Raw genomic sequence first — 19,338 nt, 5'->3', positions numbered from 1 at the left:
CGTATGTGGACAGATTGTTGCTGTTCCTGATTACTGACGAAGAGCGTTTTTCTTCCCCGCTGCAGTGTCGTTACCGGAGCCGGTGCACAGCACGATAAAGGGCGACCCGGGCGCGCTGCTGGTCGCCGCGCAGGACTGCAACGGCAGCTTCGAGAATATCCCCGTCAAGCGGAAGAAGGGTCCCGCGCCCAGACTGACCGAGCCCGAACTATGTCGCGTCTGCGGCGACCGGGCGTCCGGGTATCACTACAACGTTCTCAGCTGCGAGGGATGCAAGGGTGAGTGCTGTAGGGTATCACTACAACGTTCTTGAAATATCGTTAGGAGAGTACACATGTATTTGTTAAGGTATCAAACCAATGTTTGATATTAAACCAATATTTAGTCGTGAGGTATCAAAAAAATGTTCTCAGCTGCGAGGAATGAAAAGATGAGCGTTTTAGGGTATCACCACAATGTCCCAAAATATGAAATATGATATTGGTATCTATTATTTGTGGGTATCAAACCAATGTTTACTGGTTAGGGTATCACTACTGTAATAAACAATGCTTCTACAGTCCATTTGTATGGCAGGAAGAGAAATATGGATGTACCGACCTCAACCTTTTACCTTTGTGTCCTTAACCCTTGAACTGTGTAGGACATTATCCCCTTTTCATGTTTCTCACAAACAGTGTACAGGTGTATGTAAGGGGAAGTGCAACGACCTTAACCTTTGCCCTTAGACCTTTGTTTCCTTAACCCTTGACCTTTGTGCCTTGTTCTTCAGGGTTTTTCCGTCGCAGCATCACGAAGAACGCGGCGTACAAGTGTAAGTACGGCGGGAAGTGGGAGATGGACATGTAGCGCCCTTACCTGTGACCTTGACCTTTGACCTTTATTGTTCTGCAGGGTTTTTCCGCCGCAGCATCACGAAGAACGCGGCGTACAAGTGTAAGTACGGCGGGAAGTGCGAGATGGACATGTAGCGCCCTTATCTGTGACCTTGACCTTTGACCTTTATTGTTCTCCAGGGTTTTTCCGTCGCAGCATCACGAAGAACGCGGCGTACAAGTGTAAGTACGGGGGAAAGTGCGAGATGGACATGTAGCGCCCTTATCTGTGACCTTGACCTTTGACCTTTATTGTTCTCCAGGGTTTTTCCGCCGCAGCATCACAAAGAACGCTGCGTACAAGTGTAAGTACGGCGGGAAGTGCGAGATGGACATGTACATGAGGCGGAAGTGTCAGGAGTGTCGCCTGAGGAAGTGCCGGGAGGTCGGCATGCTCGAGGAATGTGAGTCAGGAGCGTTCGTTTGTTTGTTTTGTTTATTTCTGTTGTTGTTTTTCTTTGTGTAGCGTAATCGGTGGAGTTGAGTTTCACAATTAGCTTAACAATATATGATGATGATGATGATGATGATGATGATGAACAATATACAAGTACTTTGCAGCTCCTGTGGTCCAAACATACATGTACACTGAACAAAACCGCCTCAAGGCATAACGCACCAGTTTGGTACAGCAAGTACATTCGGGTAGGCAAATGCATAGCAGGAATCATGGAGAAATTCAGAATAATGAGTAAAAGAAGAAATTTACAGAAATGTTATTTCGTCAGGTTTGTTGTCGGAGGATCAGATCAAGGCGAAGCGGCTCCGCAGACAGAGCACCGACCCCGTGTCGCCCGCCGCGGCCGCCACACCCACGCTTCCCGCGAAAATGTCGCCGGAGCAGTCGGACATTGTGGAACAGCTGCTGAAGGCGCAGAGGGAGGTCCTGCACCCGAGTAAGGAGGACGTTGAAAAAGTCACGGTGAGTAGTACGGGAGGGGCGGGGGGAGTGTGGTTGTTCAGGAGGTCCTACACCACAGTAAGGAGGACGTGGAAAAGGCCACGGTGAGTAGTACGGGGGGGACGGGGGGAGTGTGGTAGTTCAGGAGGTCCTACACCCCAGTAAGGAGGACGTGGAAAAGGTCACGGTGAGTACTGGCACCTTTGACGTATCTGTGTAGTATAATCGCCCTTCAGCGTAACACACCAGCGTTGCAGGCATGAGGCGCAGCAGCAGCTGGTTATATTACACTGAACAACCTCTCTCACCTAACTTTTGCGCATCTTGCTGCAAGTGTTTCCCTTCCAGCCATGGCCGAACGACTCTGACCAATCGAAGGAGGCAGCAGCTCAGGGTTAGGGTTACCCGTGTGTTCATGGATGTGAATGATGGCAGCCAGACGATGCAGTGTTTTATAGCTCCATTTCTTTCCCACCCAGCCATGGCCGAGCGACTTTGGCCAGTCGAAGGAGGCTGTGTAGGGTTAGGGTTACGCGTGTGTGCATGGATGTGATGGTAGCTAAATGATTGTGACTACAGTGTTTTGTTTGTCGCCCCCCCAGCCCTGGCCGAACGACTCCGACCAGTCGAAGGAGGCGGCCGAAGCGAGGTTCTCCCACTTCACGGACCTGACCATCCTGGGTGTCCAGGCCATCGTCGAGTTCTCCAAGAGGATCCCCGGGTTCCTCAGACTCACGCGCGAGGACCAGATCGTGCTCCTCAAGTCATCCGCCATCGAGGTTTGTTTGTTTGTTTTATTGTTTACCAGGGGAAAAATATGGAGGTGAGGAAACGTTCTCATTTCTTTAATTGTTCGTGCTCCTCAAGTCATCCGCCATTGAGGTCAGGAAACGCACTCGTGTCTTTGTTTGTTTCCTATGATCTTTGTAAGGGCCCCCTTGGAAATCAGTTAACTGAAGGGACCTCCCTAAAGATTTACAAATTAATAGATAAATAAGCGGTTAACTGTCTTTGGGTGTAACACACCAGTTTTGAACAGCAAGGAAACAGGTGTTGAGGATGTTTCCCAATAGCACATCATTGGCACAATCGAACCCAGAATCTAAAAGTTCTGGGTATGAATCCAAATTCATTTTTTAGGTATGAGAATCCAGTGTTTTAGCTCTACATTTTCCTTGATATTGCTAGGAGATACAACAAGAAAATAGACATGTTGTATTTTTGGAATAGGCATGCACACTGCCTAGCTGTTTGTAAATGTACTGCAGCTAACAAGTGTTCTACATTCTGTTCTATTCTGTTCTGCAGATTCTTGTTCTGGACGTTGCCTTGAGATACGACGAGAAAATGGACATGTTTTTGGAACATGCATACACACCACCTAGCTGTTTGTAAATGTACTGCAGCTAACAAGTGTTCTACATTCTGTTCTGTTCTGTTCTACAGATTCTTGTTCTGGACGTTGCCAGGAGATACGATGAGAAAATGGACATGTTGTACTTCTGGAACGGGCTGCCCTACAGCAGACATAACTTCAAACACGCAGGTAATGAAAACTCTTATTGATAAACACAGTGAACATTAAATATCATATTCTTAAGCACATTTAACTAATGCTCAAGCACACACAGACACACACACACACACATACACGCGCACACACACACACACACACACACACACACACACAAACACACACGCACACAAACACACACACAGGCACATACAGTCACACACACACACACAGTCACACACACACAGACCCACACCCACACACCCACACACAAGGTCAAGGGGGCCTTGATTGACCTATGCCCTTTGCCCCCTGCAGGCTTGACAGAACTGGTAAATCCGATGTACGATTTCTCCAAGAGAATCAGGAATGTCCACATCGATGACACCGCTTATGCAATCCTGGCCTCCATCATTGTGCTCTCCCCAGGTGGGTGCTAGGGGGCCTTGGCTGGGTAGTTAACCATGCAGCAGTGCCACCATGTGGATGGATGGGGAACTGCACCCCAGCTGTAGCTATCCAGACAAATTGTGCAATAATGCATGATTGATCAATTTACATGATCAAAATGGCAAGACATGTTTTCGTTCACTGGAAAATTAAGAAAGAAAAACAAGCTAGAAAATCAGGCATATGTAGTTAGATATAGGTGGCTGTGTATTACGTATTAATGCATGTGTTTTTCTGCTTTTTCTTTTTAACTTAAGAATGTCTGAAAATTTGAATGTTGATGCAAAAATAGGGTCACAAGAAACAATGCTTTTTTTCTCAAGGTGCGGAACTGGAAATGTGGACTGTGGACTTTGTAATAACTTTGAAATATGGACTTTAGACTGTGCAAACAGATGCTGTTCCTTAAGACATCTTTCAAGTGTTTTACTAAGACATCTTGCCCCCCTCCCCAGACCGAGCGGACGTGAGTGACCACAAGACGGTGGAGAAGATGCAGGAGGTGTTCCTCGAGACGCTGCAGGCGTACATCAAGACGACGATGCCGTCGGACCGCCTCCTCCTTCCCCGCATCCTGATGAAGCTGACCGACCTTCGCGCCATCAACAACACGCACTGCGAGCAGCTCCTGGCGCTCAAGGTCGAGAACCACAAGATCCCACCCCTCCTCTCAGAGATATGGGACGTTCCACAGTAGCCGCGGCCAACCGGCAGGCTCGCATCGGGCGCTTAGACTTTACAGTAGGGGGGATGTCGTCATATGTTATACAGTAATTTTCATCCTTCCAATACTCCAAAATTGGGGAGAATGTTAGCTATGTACAGAATTGTCGCAGGTTAATTTGAAGAGTTTGTTTGTCATATTTCCTTTCTGTGTCTGTTTGATTCCCCTTCTTTTATTGAGTTTTTCTGTGTAAAAAAATGCTGTCATTTGAATATCCAACCTCATAGGAGTGGATGAGCACTTTCCTCGGAACGTACAAGGGGTCAAACTCAGAGTCAAGTCAAACTTTTATTCAATATTGAAGGAAATGCACAGCTTCACCTTTTTTCTACCACTTTTTGGACACGTTTTTGTTGTTGTTTAATTCGTTTTTCAAATGATGTGGGATTTCCATTGAATTCCTTGCTTAAAAACTGGTAGTTGTGACGCAAGGGGTATAGTGGAACACCTGCAGCACTAAAATAAAGCAACAAAAGGTGTTCTTCAAAATGGCAGAAACTGTGAAAGTCCTTGTAGAGTACATACAGTATTAGTGTTGTAGCTGACAACGGTTAGATGTCTGATAATTCAGCTCAAATGTCCTAACTTTTCCTCAGTTCTTGTCCTGTCTTACCTGAAACTGCAGTTGTGTTCTACGTGTGTAATTTCTAATCGTCAGTTGTTTTTTTTTCTATCCTAAATTCACAGTTTTCCAGCAGAATTGTGGCTCTAGCGGTGACGTTGGAAAAAGAGGGGTCAAACTTTTCACATATGGACTTGTTTAAGACACATTTGTTTGCGCAAAGTTGCTGTTTGTTAGACAAGAAATCAAAACATCTGAACTAATTTGAGGGCTTTTCATTCTGTGATTTTATGCAATCAAACTTAAGTACAACCTTTGTTTTCAAATACATCTTCAATGACAGCTCTTTGAAAACATCAACTCCATATTTGGGTGTTTGACATGTTTCCATGGCAACAATCACCCTGGCAACACTACAGCAAAGGGGACTTCTTTGCAGCACAGAAATAACAGTAAAAAATGAACTTTTTGAATGGGAAACATTGTGAGAAATTACCAGTTGTAAATATGGGAAGAATCAGTGTCGAGTTGTAATCTCACCCCTACTTTGCTGCAATGGTACAGTCCCCCGACCCTTGTACCCCTTGGTAGGAAAGTGCTCGAACTATACTGTTATATTAGCTGTTATTTTTAAATGAATGAAATTATAAGATATATATCTATTAGCTGTTGTTTTATGTATTAATCTTGTATCCTGCATTAATTTTGAGTGGTTCTTAGTAAATTAGGAAACTCTATACGAAGGAGATGGGCATGTATTGTACATATTCGTGATGAAAGGCTTATTTTGGAGCGTGAAATTTGTTTGGGGCGTCTTGCAGAAGTAGGAATTGCACCACAATCAGCTAAACTAACGGTAGAGTACCCACAACTGTAGCCCACCTCTACATAGGGTGGGGAGGTATAGGGATATACACGCCAAATAACAGTTACTCAAGCAACTGGATATGATTTGGGAAACAAGGAACTGGATATGATTTTCAAAATCATATCCAGTTGCTTGGGTAATAGCCTGAATTCAATCAAGCTCCTGTAACGGCTTGCCGCCCTGTAACCACATAGCCGCCCAACAGGAGGAGGGGACAGAAGCCACCGGACAGCTGGAGTTTGCGTTATACAGACTAGTTGGGTAACTGTTATTTGGCATATCATATTACCTGGATGTATAAGGTGGTATACTTATATGAAGTATATGGAAGTATGATGAAGTATAAGGAAGTTCATGATTGTAACTGCACATGCACAGGAAATGCATTGTGGGGAATATGTCAAAGTTGAGGTGCAGGCGGTAACGCAACCCCGCTGCTTCGCCATCTGGATCAAATTCCGTGGATCCTAAGGGCCTGGGTTCGATCCTAAGGGTCGACTCTCGATCTCGGACATGTTGTAAGGGACAGCATTTGTCACTTTGGATGGTGACGTAAAGCCGGCAGCCCAGTGTATGAGGGAGCTTCAGGTGTAAGCCTCAAGCCTCTGTATGTAAAAGAACCCAACACACTTATCGAGAACAGTTGGGGTGACCTACCGGTGTGCTTGGCAAAAAAAAACACGAGCCGTGGCAAAGCCGCATTGCACAACCATTAGCTACTTGAAAAAGCATCATGCTTCACCTCAATTGAGGTTGCCTGCGTTACCTTTTTTTGAAGGCCCTTGAGACATAAACAGAACATGTCTGGACATGTATTAATGGTCTAGACAAGAACTGTTTACAAGTTAGTGGCCTTCACTTGTAATTGTGATGTTTTACCACGATACATTTCCTTGCATATGGGCAGTTGCAATTATTAACGTCACTATTGCGGAAAATGTGTATAATGCAGATTTATTCTAATGATGTCAGAGTGAAGATATATAGGAAAAGGTTATACTAGAGAATGGAGATCGCCGAACAAAAAAGTGTGAATACAAATGAGTAGTTTTGTAAAATAAAAATAGAAAATTCTGCCAAGACCCCCCTACAGATAGTGGCATAGTCTGCAAAATGAACTAATAACCATCATCCATGGGAGGTGTGAAACACCGATTAGGGGGGGACAGGGTGGGCTTTGTAAAAGCCATAAGGCACAGAAATCTTATTCCTCTAATAAACCAGAAATATTTTCACTTCATAAAGTACACTTAAGTGTCGACTTGTTTCTATACTGATGTTTTCTTGTAGTTCAACTTGTAAAACCTGTACATGTGATACCTAAAGTGAAATTTGGTAATAAAAAGAAAGATCCATCTACCAGCGTTACTATAGCACTGTTACAACTACTCTAGACTTTTCTAACGGTCAATATGAAATGATGTAATATCCAACAACTACATGTAGATGCAAGTCCAAGGCCTAACACAGTCATGTATGTGGTGCTTTCCCAGATTGGATTACACTGTTTTCCTGTACGTATGTCTGATAAATGATTTGGTACCAAAGTTGTTATCTTGTGAATATGATTTTAATAATACAGGTATATTGATTTCTCTGGGCAAGTCTACTGTGGTTTGTTGAAGTTCTGTTCATTGATAGCATTAGTAATTTTTGAGCCATAAGTGATAAATGAAATCTCTATCTCATAAAATCACAATCTTGATTGTACTCATGATGAAAATGACAAGTGGTCTCCACGGGTCCAGAACACCACCAAGTTTTATTCACATCACGCACAGAATCACAGCAGTGGGAGATATGATGAAGAGCAGTGTGCATTCTGCCTTGCCATGCAGAAGCGACATCTAGAGAGCAAAAGTGGTATTGCATGCATTCAAACAAATGAGATTTTATTTTTAAATTGACACTTTTGAAACCCCCTTTAACTCCTGTTTAAAGGCGATTGGGATTAAATATTGGGCTTTTCGTTGTGATTTATTATCTTCCCATCCATCTAAATCTATCGTTAGGAACAATCTATATTGAATCTGTATTTATATGTTGACTAGTTACAGACTGGACCCCACACAAAAAAATGGAATGGCACGTTCCAATAACCTTTGACACGTAAATACGCTTTGATGTCCGCGGTGCATGCTGGGATACAACAACATGGCGACTTCACCGAAAACTCCGACGTTCAAGAAAGACAAAAAAGACGAGTCATTTTTCGACAAAATCAGCGGAACTCTCGCCAGGAAAAAACACAAGGCGAAAGAGGGTGAGTCCAAGTAATAGGCGATCTTGACCTTTGTACGATCACTTCCTTCGCACAGGAAATAACTTTACTTGAAGTTAAGGGCGGAGGTCTAGTCTAGTCGGAAGTTGGACTTCCTGAGTTGTGAGAACTCGGTTCAAATTTGCCCCCGTCTCCTTTCCTAGCGGGGATATTTATGTCCCTGGCCTGAATTCTGGACTAGGGTATCAAATATTGCCGGGCCGGTTCGGGCGCGGAGCTATGAATAGAAAACGAGTTGAATCGATCTGTGTGAGTCGCGCCGTGAAATAGCTGCCATATTTGTGGAGGAATTCCCGGAATGTTCGGGGAGCGAGCCGTGGGGCGTGCATGCGGGTCCCGGGTACACTGTAGTCGAGAGGACTTGATCTTGTAACACAAGCCATATTTTCTTGTCTTATATGACAGGTTTAGAGTCGACTGTATCTAATACTAAATAAATGTAACTGTTGGCCACACCCCATTGTCACAAATAATTAGCCAGGTCTATAATTAACTCATTCAATTAATTAATTAATCACCTAAATTGACTAATCAACAGCTTTATTGACAGTGAGTCAATAGCCCCAATTGGCTACAAAAGTATCATAATGTCAAGATGAAAGATGAGACATCAATGATGTCACGAAAGTGTTTTTAACCTTTTCCCTGCTGCCTAACCCCATAACCAATACAAATCAAGTGCCAAATGGCTCCCTTAGCTGGCGGAAGTGAAGGTTAAAAAGATTAGTGTTAGATATGATTATGAATATGTTAGATATCATATATAGAGAGAGATATCATAATTCATATCTCTCTTTGGAAATTGTTCCATTTCGGAGGCTCTGATCAAGGATATCTCATTTCAAACATACTGATTTACATGTACCAAGGAAGGCACTCAGATCTCCCATATTCAATTTCAAATTTAATGAATAAATCAGACAGACATGGATGAATGATGTCATCTTTAGCAGAGTTGTTCCTTTCCTGCCCAGACTATATTGTAGTGTTCACCATTATAAGTGTACAGCCTACAGTACAGGTGACCCTTTGGCCTGGAACCATTCATGTCACCACAATCAGACATCCTGCCCAGACTTGGGACAAATCACACAAATATTTGAAATAAAAACAGCGTTTTTTCCAGTGCAGTTGAGTGTAGGGGACTAGTCTATGATTTTCGCCCCTCCGCTTTGTTTCAACCAGTGGCAGTACCATTGTGGCTGGTACCAATTCTCATCGATTATGGGCTTGGGTTAGACAGCAGGGAGATGGTTGAAAACATATTGTCCAACCTACCATCCTTTTCAGACAATCAATGAATCCCCCCAAGTGCCAATCTCTCCCGTTTGACCCCTGACCCCTGCTGATTACCTGTCAGGTTGACTGACCAAGCGTGATGATGTCATCTACTACCCTGCGGGCTAAGCCTATCGCAGTCTCCGGTCCTGACAATATTATTTTAGCAGTAATGGAAATAAACAAATAACTTTCTCCAATCTCTATAGCTTTCTTGTTCACTGCAAATTTGGAGAGAAAAATGAAAGAATTCAAAAATATATTTTACTCCAAATTTGCAGTGGACAAGAAAGCTGTAGAGATTGGAGAAAATTTCGATTATTTGCATTAGATTGTTTTAGAATGTGTTTTAGGCGTTTGATAGCAAAAATTAATCTCAAACCCATTGTAGAAAGTCTAGTAAAAGGTACTTGCAAAATTGTATATTGAATGAATGAGAAAAAAAATCAGTTGAGGACAGTTCTAACCTCTGCGTCAAGTTTCACTTTCATTTTGGAAACCTTGAACATCATTCCTCCTTACTGTCAACAACAGCCCAGAAACCTCCATCTGACACAGGAAGGCCTCACTGCCACCCCCATCACAGCCTCATTAACCCTGGAGACAGGTCAGCCTGCTCCAAAATAGACCTGACATTTCAAGTGACCTGTTACCCCCCATACGCACCCTCAGCCTGCCGGCAGTGGTGGCAGCGAGAGATTTGGACGTGTGAACAGAAACAAAAACCCGCGGCGTACGTCAGAATGTCGTGTTTCACGACCCACGAGGCGAAGGAGACCGACGAGGAAGACTCCAAGAAGGTGAAGAGACACAAGACGACCTTCTCGGAGCCGAAGGATGACAAGGAGTGGAGAGAGAGGGAGAGGAAGAAAGAGAAGGAGCGGAACAGGGTGAACCGGGACGAAGGTTGGACATGGCTGCCTTACGTTCCGTTAGGAGGGACTGTGATGCTTGCGTGCAAAATCCCCAGAAACGCGACGGCCGTAAAACCATTCTTACGAGGTCCTTCTTCTTGGGTGGGGGTCAATTTGGCTAAGTCTGACTCTTGAATTAATGTTCTTTAAACCTTTTTTTATTATTCTAGAATCAGAAATGTTCTTTGCCCAAATTGACAGTGACAATCCTACAGTTCAGCCATAGCATCTTGTTCCTAATTTGTTTGTTGTTTCGGTCACAATGTTGTCCAAACGTGTGCTATTTAAGAGCCCCCCTCCCCCTAAAACTGACCCCCCTGTAAAGTCAAGCCGTTCCAGGCATAGCCAAACTGTTGGCCTGAAGACAAACAGGGTTATAAATACCCGGCCCCAGCGGCGATGGGGCGAGCCTCGGGCGGGGATGGCTGCTCTCGCCTGTGGGGTGTGCACGTCGCAGCGCGGATCGTACTACGGTAGGTTCCGCAGGGCGCTTATCGATCCGTCGCGCTCGCACGGGTCTGGTAACGAGCTCGAGATTGCCTGGGAGTCGGCGACCCAAGGGGGTTATGGGAAAATGGATTTAGTGTGCAGCAGAGTGCCATGGAGTGGACTGTGGTGTTTGTTGCTATATATTGCAGAAGGGAACACTTTTTTTAATGTGCAAAATTACCTACATGTAGTCACAGTGTTTGAGTATTTTTGGGACATCGAGCTTAGGTATATACATGTTTATTAAGCTATTGATATATACAGTAAGTCTACATGTATACCACAACCACAGGTATGTACAGTACATACAGTACTAGTAAGTGTGAACTAACTGTGTGATGGTATGGAGGGGAGTATGTTGGGAGCTTTTATGTGCAAAACTACCTGATGTTTATAGCAATGTTTATACATATGATACTAGTTACATACATTTTTGAAACTTCTACTGGTATTTGGTGCCTATATTCATAACCAAGACATACTTGGTGCCAAAGTGTAAGAGGATGGCAATACCTAATTTGGATGGCAAGAGAATTTTTTCTGCAAAGCTACCTGATGTTTGTAGCACGTTACTTCTATACGTACACAACTTAACTTTGATACATGAACATATCTGTGTGAAGATTCTATAGCTATATGCTGCCTGTGTTCATAACCAACACAATTTTGGTGCCAACATAATTACAACCTCAGGTATGAGAGGGTGAAAGGGGAAATTTGTGCCATTGATTTGCTAAACATAGAGTAGTAAACCCTCAATGTGGACCCAGTAACTTTTTGTGCCCAAAAGTAAAGCAGTGAAACAGGTTCTGCCCTGCATACTAGTACATGCAATATATGCAGACTGTGTTGATACCATGGTGATAAAATTGAAGGAAAATTCATGATCATGTTTTAACTGAAGTTGTGAAGTGCAGGCAAAAGGTTGAGATAGAGCTAAATTGACCCTTTTGAGGACTGATTGAAAACAATTATCACTGCTACAGAAGCAAAAAGTATTTTTGGTGAACAACAGTGTGTTATGCGGTGCGTTATTTGTTTGTTTATTTTTCCACAGTAAACGAGCTTACGGAAGAAGGTAAACATGCGATCGACGACCCGTCGCTGTCCCCTGACCTGGCTGGGACCTTCATACTGGGTAAGGCTGTCATGTGTCATGAATGTTACCTGGACATTAAGTCCCTGATTTTTAATGACCTGCTGATAACGCCCCACACAATTGATAGTTAATGATTTCACAGACGACGTTGATAAAGGTTAGACATCCAGGTAATAAAATACACAATAAAAAAGTCACTGAAAGATTTTGTAAAGTGTCAGACATTTTAGATTATCTGTCATCAGTGGCTGATTTCACAGACTGCATCCTTTGGTCATCTCATCCCAAATCTTAAGACATAAAATTATCAGTATTTTTTAAGTGTAGCTACATGTAATCTAATACCTCAGATTTTCAACAATCGTGACATATCCTGCTTTTTTGTGATGTCTGATTGATGGTTGCCATGGCAATGCTATGCTGCAGATGAGGGGGAGGAGCGGTCCATGATTGAGCCGGCCTCCAGAGATGACCTCAAATTCAAGGAGCTGCAGAAGGTCAGAACAGTTACTCCTTCTTGTCTAAGGCCACACCAATTTAATTTCTTGGTTAACAGATTTTTATTTTCCACAAAAAAAAAAAATTTTAGAAACAAAAAAATCATGAAAACAGAAGGCTGGGCCAGCCTTCTGTTTTGAATTCATGATTTTTTTTTTCACAATTTTTTTTTTTTTTGGAAAATGAAAATCCGTTAACCAAGAAATTAAATTGGTGTGGCCTTAGCACTAAAATGCTATAGAGATTTAATGGAGGGAATATAAAAGTACCTGGCCACCCCCCTGAGTTTTTCTAATGAAACAGTCCATATACTAGTCTTACATCATTGTCTCCTTGTTGAAGCGTTTTTTTAAAATACAAAATAGAATTATGTCCACTCAATGAATTTTGTTAACCTTCAGTCTTCCTCAGAAAAGAAAACAATGTCTTCTCATTAATGGCCTGTGTGATCCCAGGTTCTAATCTAAACAACACCCACGATATGCTAGACTTAAGTATTTATATCAGTGTCTGTGAAGCAGGCGTTTTGTTTGTTGTTGTTATTATTATTTACAATCTCTTGTATGATCCAGGTGCTGATTGAGTGGATTAACGACACGCTTGTGGAGAACAGGATTATAGTGAAGGATATAGAGGAGGATCTGTTCGACGGTCAGATCCTCGGCAAACTCATCGGTAGGTGGAAAACTTCTCTTGTTTCTGCACAGAAACATGCTTTATAGACTTGTGGTTATTTCTTGCTTGTGTATAAATTTGACATTTGGTGTCCTTTATGTATAGAGAAACTTGCACGCCTAAAACTCAAATGGTTTTAATCTACAACAGTTACAGTTTAAGTAAAAACAATTTTGAAAGAAATTCTTTGTACTGATTGCACATAAACCTACTGGTGTAGTTTGTAAATTGTATTCTTGCCCATGCAGACAAGCTTGCAAGCATAAAGACTGTAACATTTTGATTCTCTTTTTTACAAAGAGAAATTGGCGGATATAAAGCTGGAAGTCGCGGAGGTGACCCAGTCGGAACAGGGACAGAAGCAGAAGCTGAAGACGGTTCTGGACACGACAAACCGCCTCCTGAACCTGCCTCGCTGGAACCACCAGCAGAAGTGGAGCATGGAGAGTGAGTAGGGATCTTAAAGACATTCTATAAAATCTTAAGACATTCCATCAAAATCTCAAGACATACCATCAAAATCTTAAGACATTCCATCAAATCTTAAGACATTTCATCAAAATCTTAAGACATTCCATCAAAATCTCACAATGCAAATCAAGACATTGCACAAAATACATCATGAAATCTTTTCAAGCCTATGTTTTTGATACCTTTCCTCATCACAACTGTTTTATAGCTTAAAGCACACACACTTTCATTTAAAAAAGAAAAATCAAAATTGTTTAGCCCTCTTCCTGCTGTGTTGTGCTACAACCAACACATATTTGGTGCTGGAATCCACACTTTGCAAGGTTAAGGTTAAACTCTTTGACTCCCATATATCTCCTCCCCTGTACTAAATGTTGTTCCCTTTAACTGTATACTGGTTCCCCTGGACTATAGTTTTCAGTAAAGTTTCAAAACTTGGGGTAAAAATGGGTAAAAATGTGGTGTTTCCCTGTACTAAATGTTGTACCCTCTATCCCCTGGACTGTAGTTTTCAGTAAAGTTTCAAAAAACAGAAATTGGAAAAAATTGGTAAAATGTGGCGTTTCCTTGGTGAGTAGTGGTGTTGAGCATGTTGGTGACCTCTGACCTTGACCTTTGCCCCTCCTTGTTTCCTGTAGTGGGGTGGCGGCAGGACAAATGGAGTGCTGACAGTAAGAACCACATTTCCTCCCTCTGTACCCGTAACCCCCTCCTGTGGAGTGGAGTGTTCCTACGGCACTCAGTAGATATGCACATGTTGGGCTGTACCACAAGCAATGTGGGGGTAATGTGGGGTTGCTGGTAACTGCTTATAAATGTGGCAGAATTTTGTGTGTCTTTAACAGAGTAGCCAGACTTTGGACTAAACTGTTGGATAAGAAACAATATGGCCACTTCAATTTAATTCATTGGTTTTCGATGGTAAAAAAAGATTATGCTAAACTGGAGTATCAAACATGACAAGACTGCTTGTACACACGATTTCAGGGAGGGAATTCAAGTTTTCCTCCCTGCCGTCTTTTTCTGCCTTGTACTCTTGCTGAATTTTTACTTTGAAATGTTGAGAACCAAGGAAATAAATTGGTGTTGGTAAAACATAACAAGTGCGGGTAAAAGGCTATAGTATAAGTGTTTGTAGCTTGAAACTTCATCTGTGTTAAAACAAATCATTCTGCACAATTTCCAACACAAAAATTAGACTAAATTTTTTAGCTCCAGTCTTTTGCTCATTCCTTGATAGTCCAAAATTTGGGAAAGTCCGCTTTACTCCAGAATAATTTCTACCAACAAACATGTAGATGACATTTCAAGCTAAAAACAAAGTGTTTTTGTATGAAACCGTCTGAAGGTCAACTGTCTTGTGTGTTCTGTTTCCACCCCCCTCCCGCAGGTATCCACTCGAAGAACATCGTGGCGATTATCCACCTGCTGGTGGCGCTGGCGCAGCACTTCCGGGCGCCGATCCGCTTCCCTGAGCACGTGTCCGTTAACGTGGTGGTCGTGCAGCGGCGGGACGGCCAGCTTGCCACACGCAAGGTCGTGGAGGAACTCACAACTACCAACGAGTTAGTAAACATGTTTCTTTGTTTGTTTGTTTGTTTGCTTAGTGTGATTGGATCGGGCATGTCAATAAACAAACAGATGTCTCTGTCAGTTATATGATAGTTCCTGATAACTTCCATTGAACTGCTCTTGAACAATGAACTGTTTTCCAAACGTTGAACTTAGTGATGGTAGCTTTTCAGCCTGTTGGTAATACATGCAAATTGTGTGAATAAAGCTGTCCAGAGTGAAGTGCAAAGGGCCCCATACTGATACAAATCAATCATTTCCTGGTAAAATGGAACATTTTTGTGTATAACTAAGTGCAGGAACATCCAGAAGGCCAGTAACCCTCCAAGCCTAGTAATGTTTTAAGTCTCAAACACTGCATATAAACATCCCGTAACTCACCACTACTTCTCTTCTCCTTACAGCATGATGCAGGGCAAATTTGGTAAGTTTTAAAATGTTTGAATTGTTCATCTCTTTACTTTCAAGATTATCATCAATGCAACCGATTGGTCTTGAGCTCTTTTCTAAAAAAAAGTTCTCACAATTCGCAAATCTTTTTGAAGATTATGAGGATAAGGCCATACATTAAGATTTCTTAAAGAATAGAATTCTTCTCATGTTTGTAACTTCACTCTTGCAGAGCGAGATGCCTTCGACACGTTGTTTGACCACGCTCCGGACAAGCTCAACGTGGTGAAACGGGTGAGTTAACAGCTCCTAATTTTTTATGTTACTGTCCAGCACATACCTTATAGCCAACTACCTAACTGCAGTCCATCCAGTTGCACAGATGACATACAGCCAGGGCAGCCAAACAGGCCCAAAAACTTAACTCTTCAACACTGAACTATTTCAACAGTATTGTAGCTGGACTTGATTTCAAATTTAGTGTACCCAAATTTTGTACCATGCATGGTTGACAGGTCCTAGTCTGACTGACAAGGAGAGACAGAGATTCAGTAACAGTCAAGACTTATTGTAGAGTGCAGAGTTGAATTTGTTATTGATGTACAATGTACTTGGATGGGGGCTCTCCATCCAATACTGACTAGCTTAGAACAGCACTTTGAGCTGGACATACACCGGGCTTACATGTACATGTAGGTTTGAGGAGTCTTTCGGTTTAGTACAAGCATCCGCCCCACTGCATTGATGTTAAACATACATGTATCTTTTGTGTCTTCTGCAGTCTCTCATCACCTTTGTCAACAAACATCTGAACAAGATCAACTTGGAGGTCACTGACCTTGACACACAGGTGAGTAACCTACAGGTCACTGACCTGGTCACTGGCAATGGCTGCCACATTTACTTGTATCACATGCTCAGTGTCAAAGAATATTCCTTATGAATGTAGACGTGCTTGAACCATATGCCAACCATCGTCTGGGCATATGATCTCTCTCTCTCTCTCTCTCTCTCTCTCTCTCTATCCAATTTAACGTCTTTTGTTCCCCATCATATGGGGGTTGGACGTGCTTGCACATGGATGGGGGAGCCCCAGAACTCCACATCAAGTGCAAGTCTTTTTTTTTAGCAAGAGTTTTTACGGCTGGATGCCCTTCCTAACGCCAACCCAAACCCTACTGCTGGGCTTAGGACATGGGAAATGTGTGTTAAGTGCCTTTCCCAAAGGCACAACGTCTGTGTGCATGTCCGGACATGTCTTAATTATGTGATGCCCATGTGACGATCATGTGATGATCATGTGATGCCCATGTGATAACCATGTGATAATCATGTGCTCCCATGTGCCCCCAGTTTGCGGATGGTGTGTACCTGGTCCTGCTGATGGGATTGTTGGAGGGGTACTTCGTGCCGCTGTACAGCTTCCACCTCACACCAGACAGCTTCGACCAGAAGGTAACTATGGCAACTGCTTTGTGCTGTTTGAGAAACCATAGCAACCGCTTCTTGAGTTTGAGAAATGATGGCAACCACTTCTTGGACGCTACCAGGGAGGGAAGTTTGTCAAAGTGACCCAGAAATTTTATTAACTTTTGATGTAAGTAAAGATGAAGTGTCAAGTTCAGTGTCTGAGGGAGTGGATAAATTGTGTGATATCCAAAACCTTACATCTGCCAACACAGCTACAGATATCGATCTTCGACAGTTAAAGTCATGGTTTCCCAACACCAGTTCTACTGTCTAGAGTGTTGTTGTGTAATATCAGTGTGCATGTTATATAGTTGAACTTATAATGTTACTGCCTTTCCCAGGTGTGTAATGCCATTGTGCATGTTGTATAGTGTTTATAAACCCTGTTACTGCCTTTCTCCAGGGCATGAAATGTGTACACGTTTTAACGTTGTAAGAACCGTGTGTAAATCTTGTTGCCGCCTTTCCCCAGGTTCACAAATGTGCAGTTTTCTCCAGGGTGTGTAAAGTGAACATGTTGTATAGTTGTGCCTACATAAGAACCCTGTAACTGCCTTCCCAGGGTGTGTAATGCCAGTGTGCATGTTGTATAGTTGTAAGAACCGTATGTAACTCTTGTTGCCGCCCTCCACAGGTTCATAACGTGCAGTTCTCCCTGGAGCTGATGCAGGACGGAGGGCTGCCCAAACCCAAGGCCCGGCCGGAAGGTCAGTCTGTCTGCTGATGCTCATTGTAGAAATCAATCAGTCAATCAGTCTACCAGTCACTCAATCATAGTAAACCTAAGAGTCAATTTCTCTCCACTGCTTATTGTAGAAGTCATTCAATCAAAAAATAAAAGGTCATTTTCTCTCCACCGCTTTAATCGTTAAACTCAGTCAATCATTCAATCAGTGATTCAATAGAAGAATAAGAGTCAGAATAAGAGTCAGAATAAGAATAAAAGTTTTCCTTTGCTGGTTTTAATGGTAGAATTCATTTAATCATTCAATCAGAGAACTGAAAGTCATTTTCTCTCCACTGCTTTGTAAAACTCACTCATACTTTCAATCATTCAATAGAAAAACAAGTCAGTTTCCCTCTGCTGCTTTTGATGGTAGAATTCAATCAATCCGTCAAGTACATCTTTGAGAAATGTTCTGTGTAACACAACTTCACTCATTTCATAGTCAGTCCATGATGTTTTGACCCATTTTACCCGTTCTTGTTTTTCAGACATCGTGAACCTTGACCTGAAGGCGACCTTGAGGGTTCTATACAACCTCTTCACTAAGTACAAACACCTCAACTGAGCATGCTCCGTGACCTTCCAATTGCAAGCGTCCAACTGAGCATGCTCCGTGGCCTTTCCTTAGCTCTAATGAAACACCACTGTTCAGAAGTGACGTAAATGAATGTTTTTGACACGTTGACCCAAGGAATTATTTTAGCATCTTCAGTTGGAGTCTACATTAGGGGTTAATGGGTATCTGTGCTCTAAATCCCTCTTATGAACCAACATACGATGCGTTGTATGATTCAAAACAAAACTCTAACAATGGGTCCAATGCAACATTATTGTTTTATCTTCTTGTTTAAGGTAAACCACATATTTATCTATCAATCCCCCCATGTTATTCTGACTGTACATGTGCCTACATGTAAACGTACATTAACAAGCATTAAGACCCCAAGATGTATTTGGCCTAAAATGATGGCAGCCAACACCTTATGTTGAACAATCAGTCAGTGGATCTCCAGTTTCTTTACATTTTTAACAAGTTTTTCTTCTCAAGTGCCAAGGTTTTTATGAGTGTCTTCCAAATAGGAAGGACATTTTTATGAGCACTAAAGTAAAAAATCATGGTGTCTATAAGTACTTCAAGGAGTCGATTTTCTGAAATTATGAGCCTTCTTAGAGCAAGACCTATGAGTGAACAATAGTTAGAATACAGTAAGATAATTTTGATATGTAATTTGTACATATATTGCTACTTAGAAGTATGTAGTTGTTAGCAATGCAAAGTATATTATTTATCATAACCTGCATATTGTGCTTTATGTATACTACTAGCTTTTATATTTATTCCTACAAATGATACCAGAATTGATCACATTTGTGATGTAGGACGCTGCAGTCTTCAATTTTCTAGTTGAACAGCAATCTTGTCTTTTGTACTAGTCTAAGAGTAGAGTTTTGCTACCTTTGTAAGTATAAACATTCCTCCCTAGAATAATCTTTACTTGTCTTGTATCTTAAAGAATAAAAGTTAAAGATAAAACTCCACTGACTTGTTGTGAAATTGTATCTCACACTTGCCCAATATGT

General features: G+C 42.2%; 2 protein-coding genes across 5 annotated transcripts in view; both read left to right on the top strand.

Moving 5' to 3' along the window:
• The window catches only part of LOC136421575 (oxysterols receptor LXR-alpha-like), a 60,296-nt gene extending 52,804 nt beyond the window's left edge, over nt 1-7,492 (top strand). The window contains exons 4-10 of the mRNA XM_066409000.1: nt 66-278; nt 1,139-1,279; nt 1,604-1,797; nt 2,379-2,555; nt 3,223-3,322; nt 3,608-3,718; nt 4,195-7,492. Of these exons, the coding sequence (XP_066265097.1) occupies nt 66-278; nt 1,139-1,279; nt 1,604-1,797; nt 2,379-2,555; nt 3,223-3,322; nt 3,608-3,718; nt 4,195-4,436 (1,178 nt within the window). The 3' untranslated portion in view covers nt 4,437-7,492. The remainder of the gene's footprint in view (nt 1-65; nt 279-1,138; nt 1,280-1,603; nt 1,798-2,378; nt 2,556-3,222; nt 3,323-3,607; nt 3,719-4,194) is intronic.
• Nucleotides 7,493-8,004: 512 nt separating this feature from the next.
• Nucleotides 8,005-19,296, top strand: LOC136421570 (beta-parvin-like). Of its 4 annotated transcripts, none has more exons than XM_066408993.1 (13): nt 8,006-8,156; nt 11,913-11,993; nt 12,381-12,451; nt 13,025-13,127; nt 13,428-13,574; nt 14,237-14,269; nt 14,989-15,163; nt 15,575-15,594; nt 15,793-15,854; nt 16,342-16,410; nt 16,914-17,015; nt 17,665-17,737; nt 18,246-19,296. In XM_066408993.1, exons 1-13 carry the CDS (start codon nt 8,030-8,032, stop codon nt 18,320-18,322), a joined length of 1,140 nt encoding a protein of 379 aa, XP_066265090.1. In that variant the 5' UTR covers nt 8,006-8,029; the 3' UTR covers nt 18,323-19,296. The 4 variants fall into 4 exon arrangements, with proteins under 4 accessions (XP_066265091.1, XP_066265090.1, XP_066265089.1 ...); XM_066408991.1 differs by lacking the exon at nt 8,006-8,156 and adding an exon at nt 10,077-10,358; XM_066408994.1 differs by lacking the exon at nt 14,237-14,269 and having other exon boundaries at nt 8,005-8,156.
• The last annotated feature ends 42 nt before the right edge of the window (nt 19,297-19,338 follow it).

The sequence above is a fragment of the Branchiostoma lanceolatum genome, chromosome 16 (genome assembly GCF_035083965.1).
Source record: "Branchiostoma lanceolatum isolate klBraLanc5 chromosome 16, klBraLanc5.hap2, whole genome shotgun sequence".
Lineage (NCBI taxonomy): Eukaryota > Metazoa > Chordata > Leptocardii > Amphioxiformes > Branchiostomatidae > Branchiostoma > Branchiostoma lanceolatum.
This window is presented reverse-complemented; position numbering and strand designations above follow the sequence as displayed.

Bases quoted from the DNA above. Each gene is read 5' to 3' on its own strand.
- LOC136421570 (XM_066408991.1), top strand. From the start codon at position 10,196: ATGTCGTGTTTCACGACCCACGAGGCGAAGGAGACCGACGAGGAAGAC. The intron at 10,359-11,912 runs GTTGGACATGGC...ATTTTTCCACAG, and splicing joins CAGGGTGAACCGGGACGAAG to TAAACGAGCTTACGGAAGAA. The intron at 15,855-16,341 runs GTGAGTTAACAG...TGTCTTCTGCAG, and splicing joins AGCTCAACGTGGTGAAACGG to TCTCTCATCACCTTTGTCAA.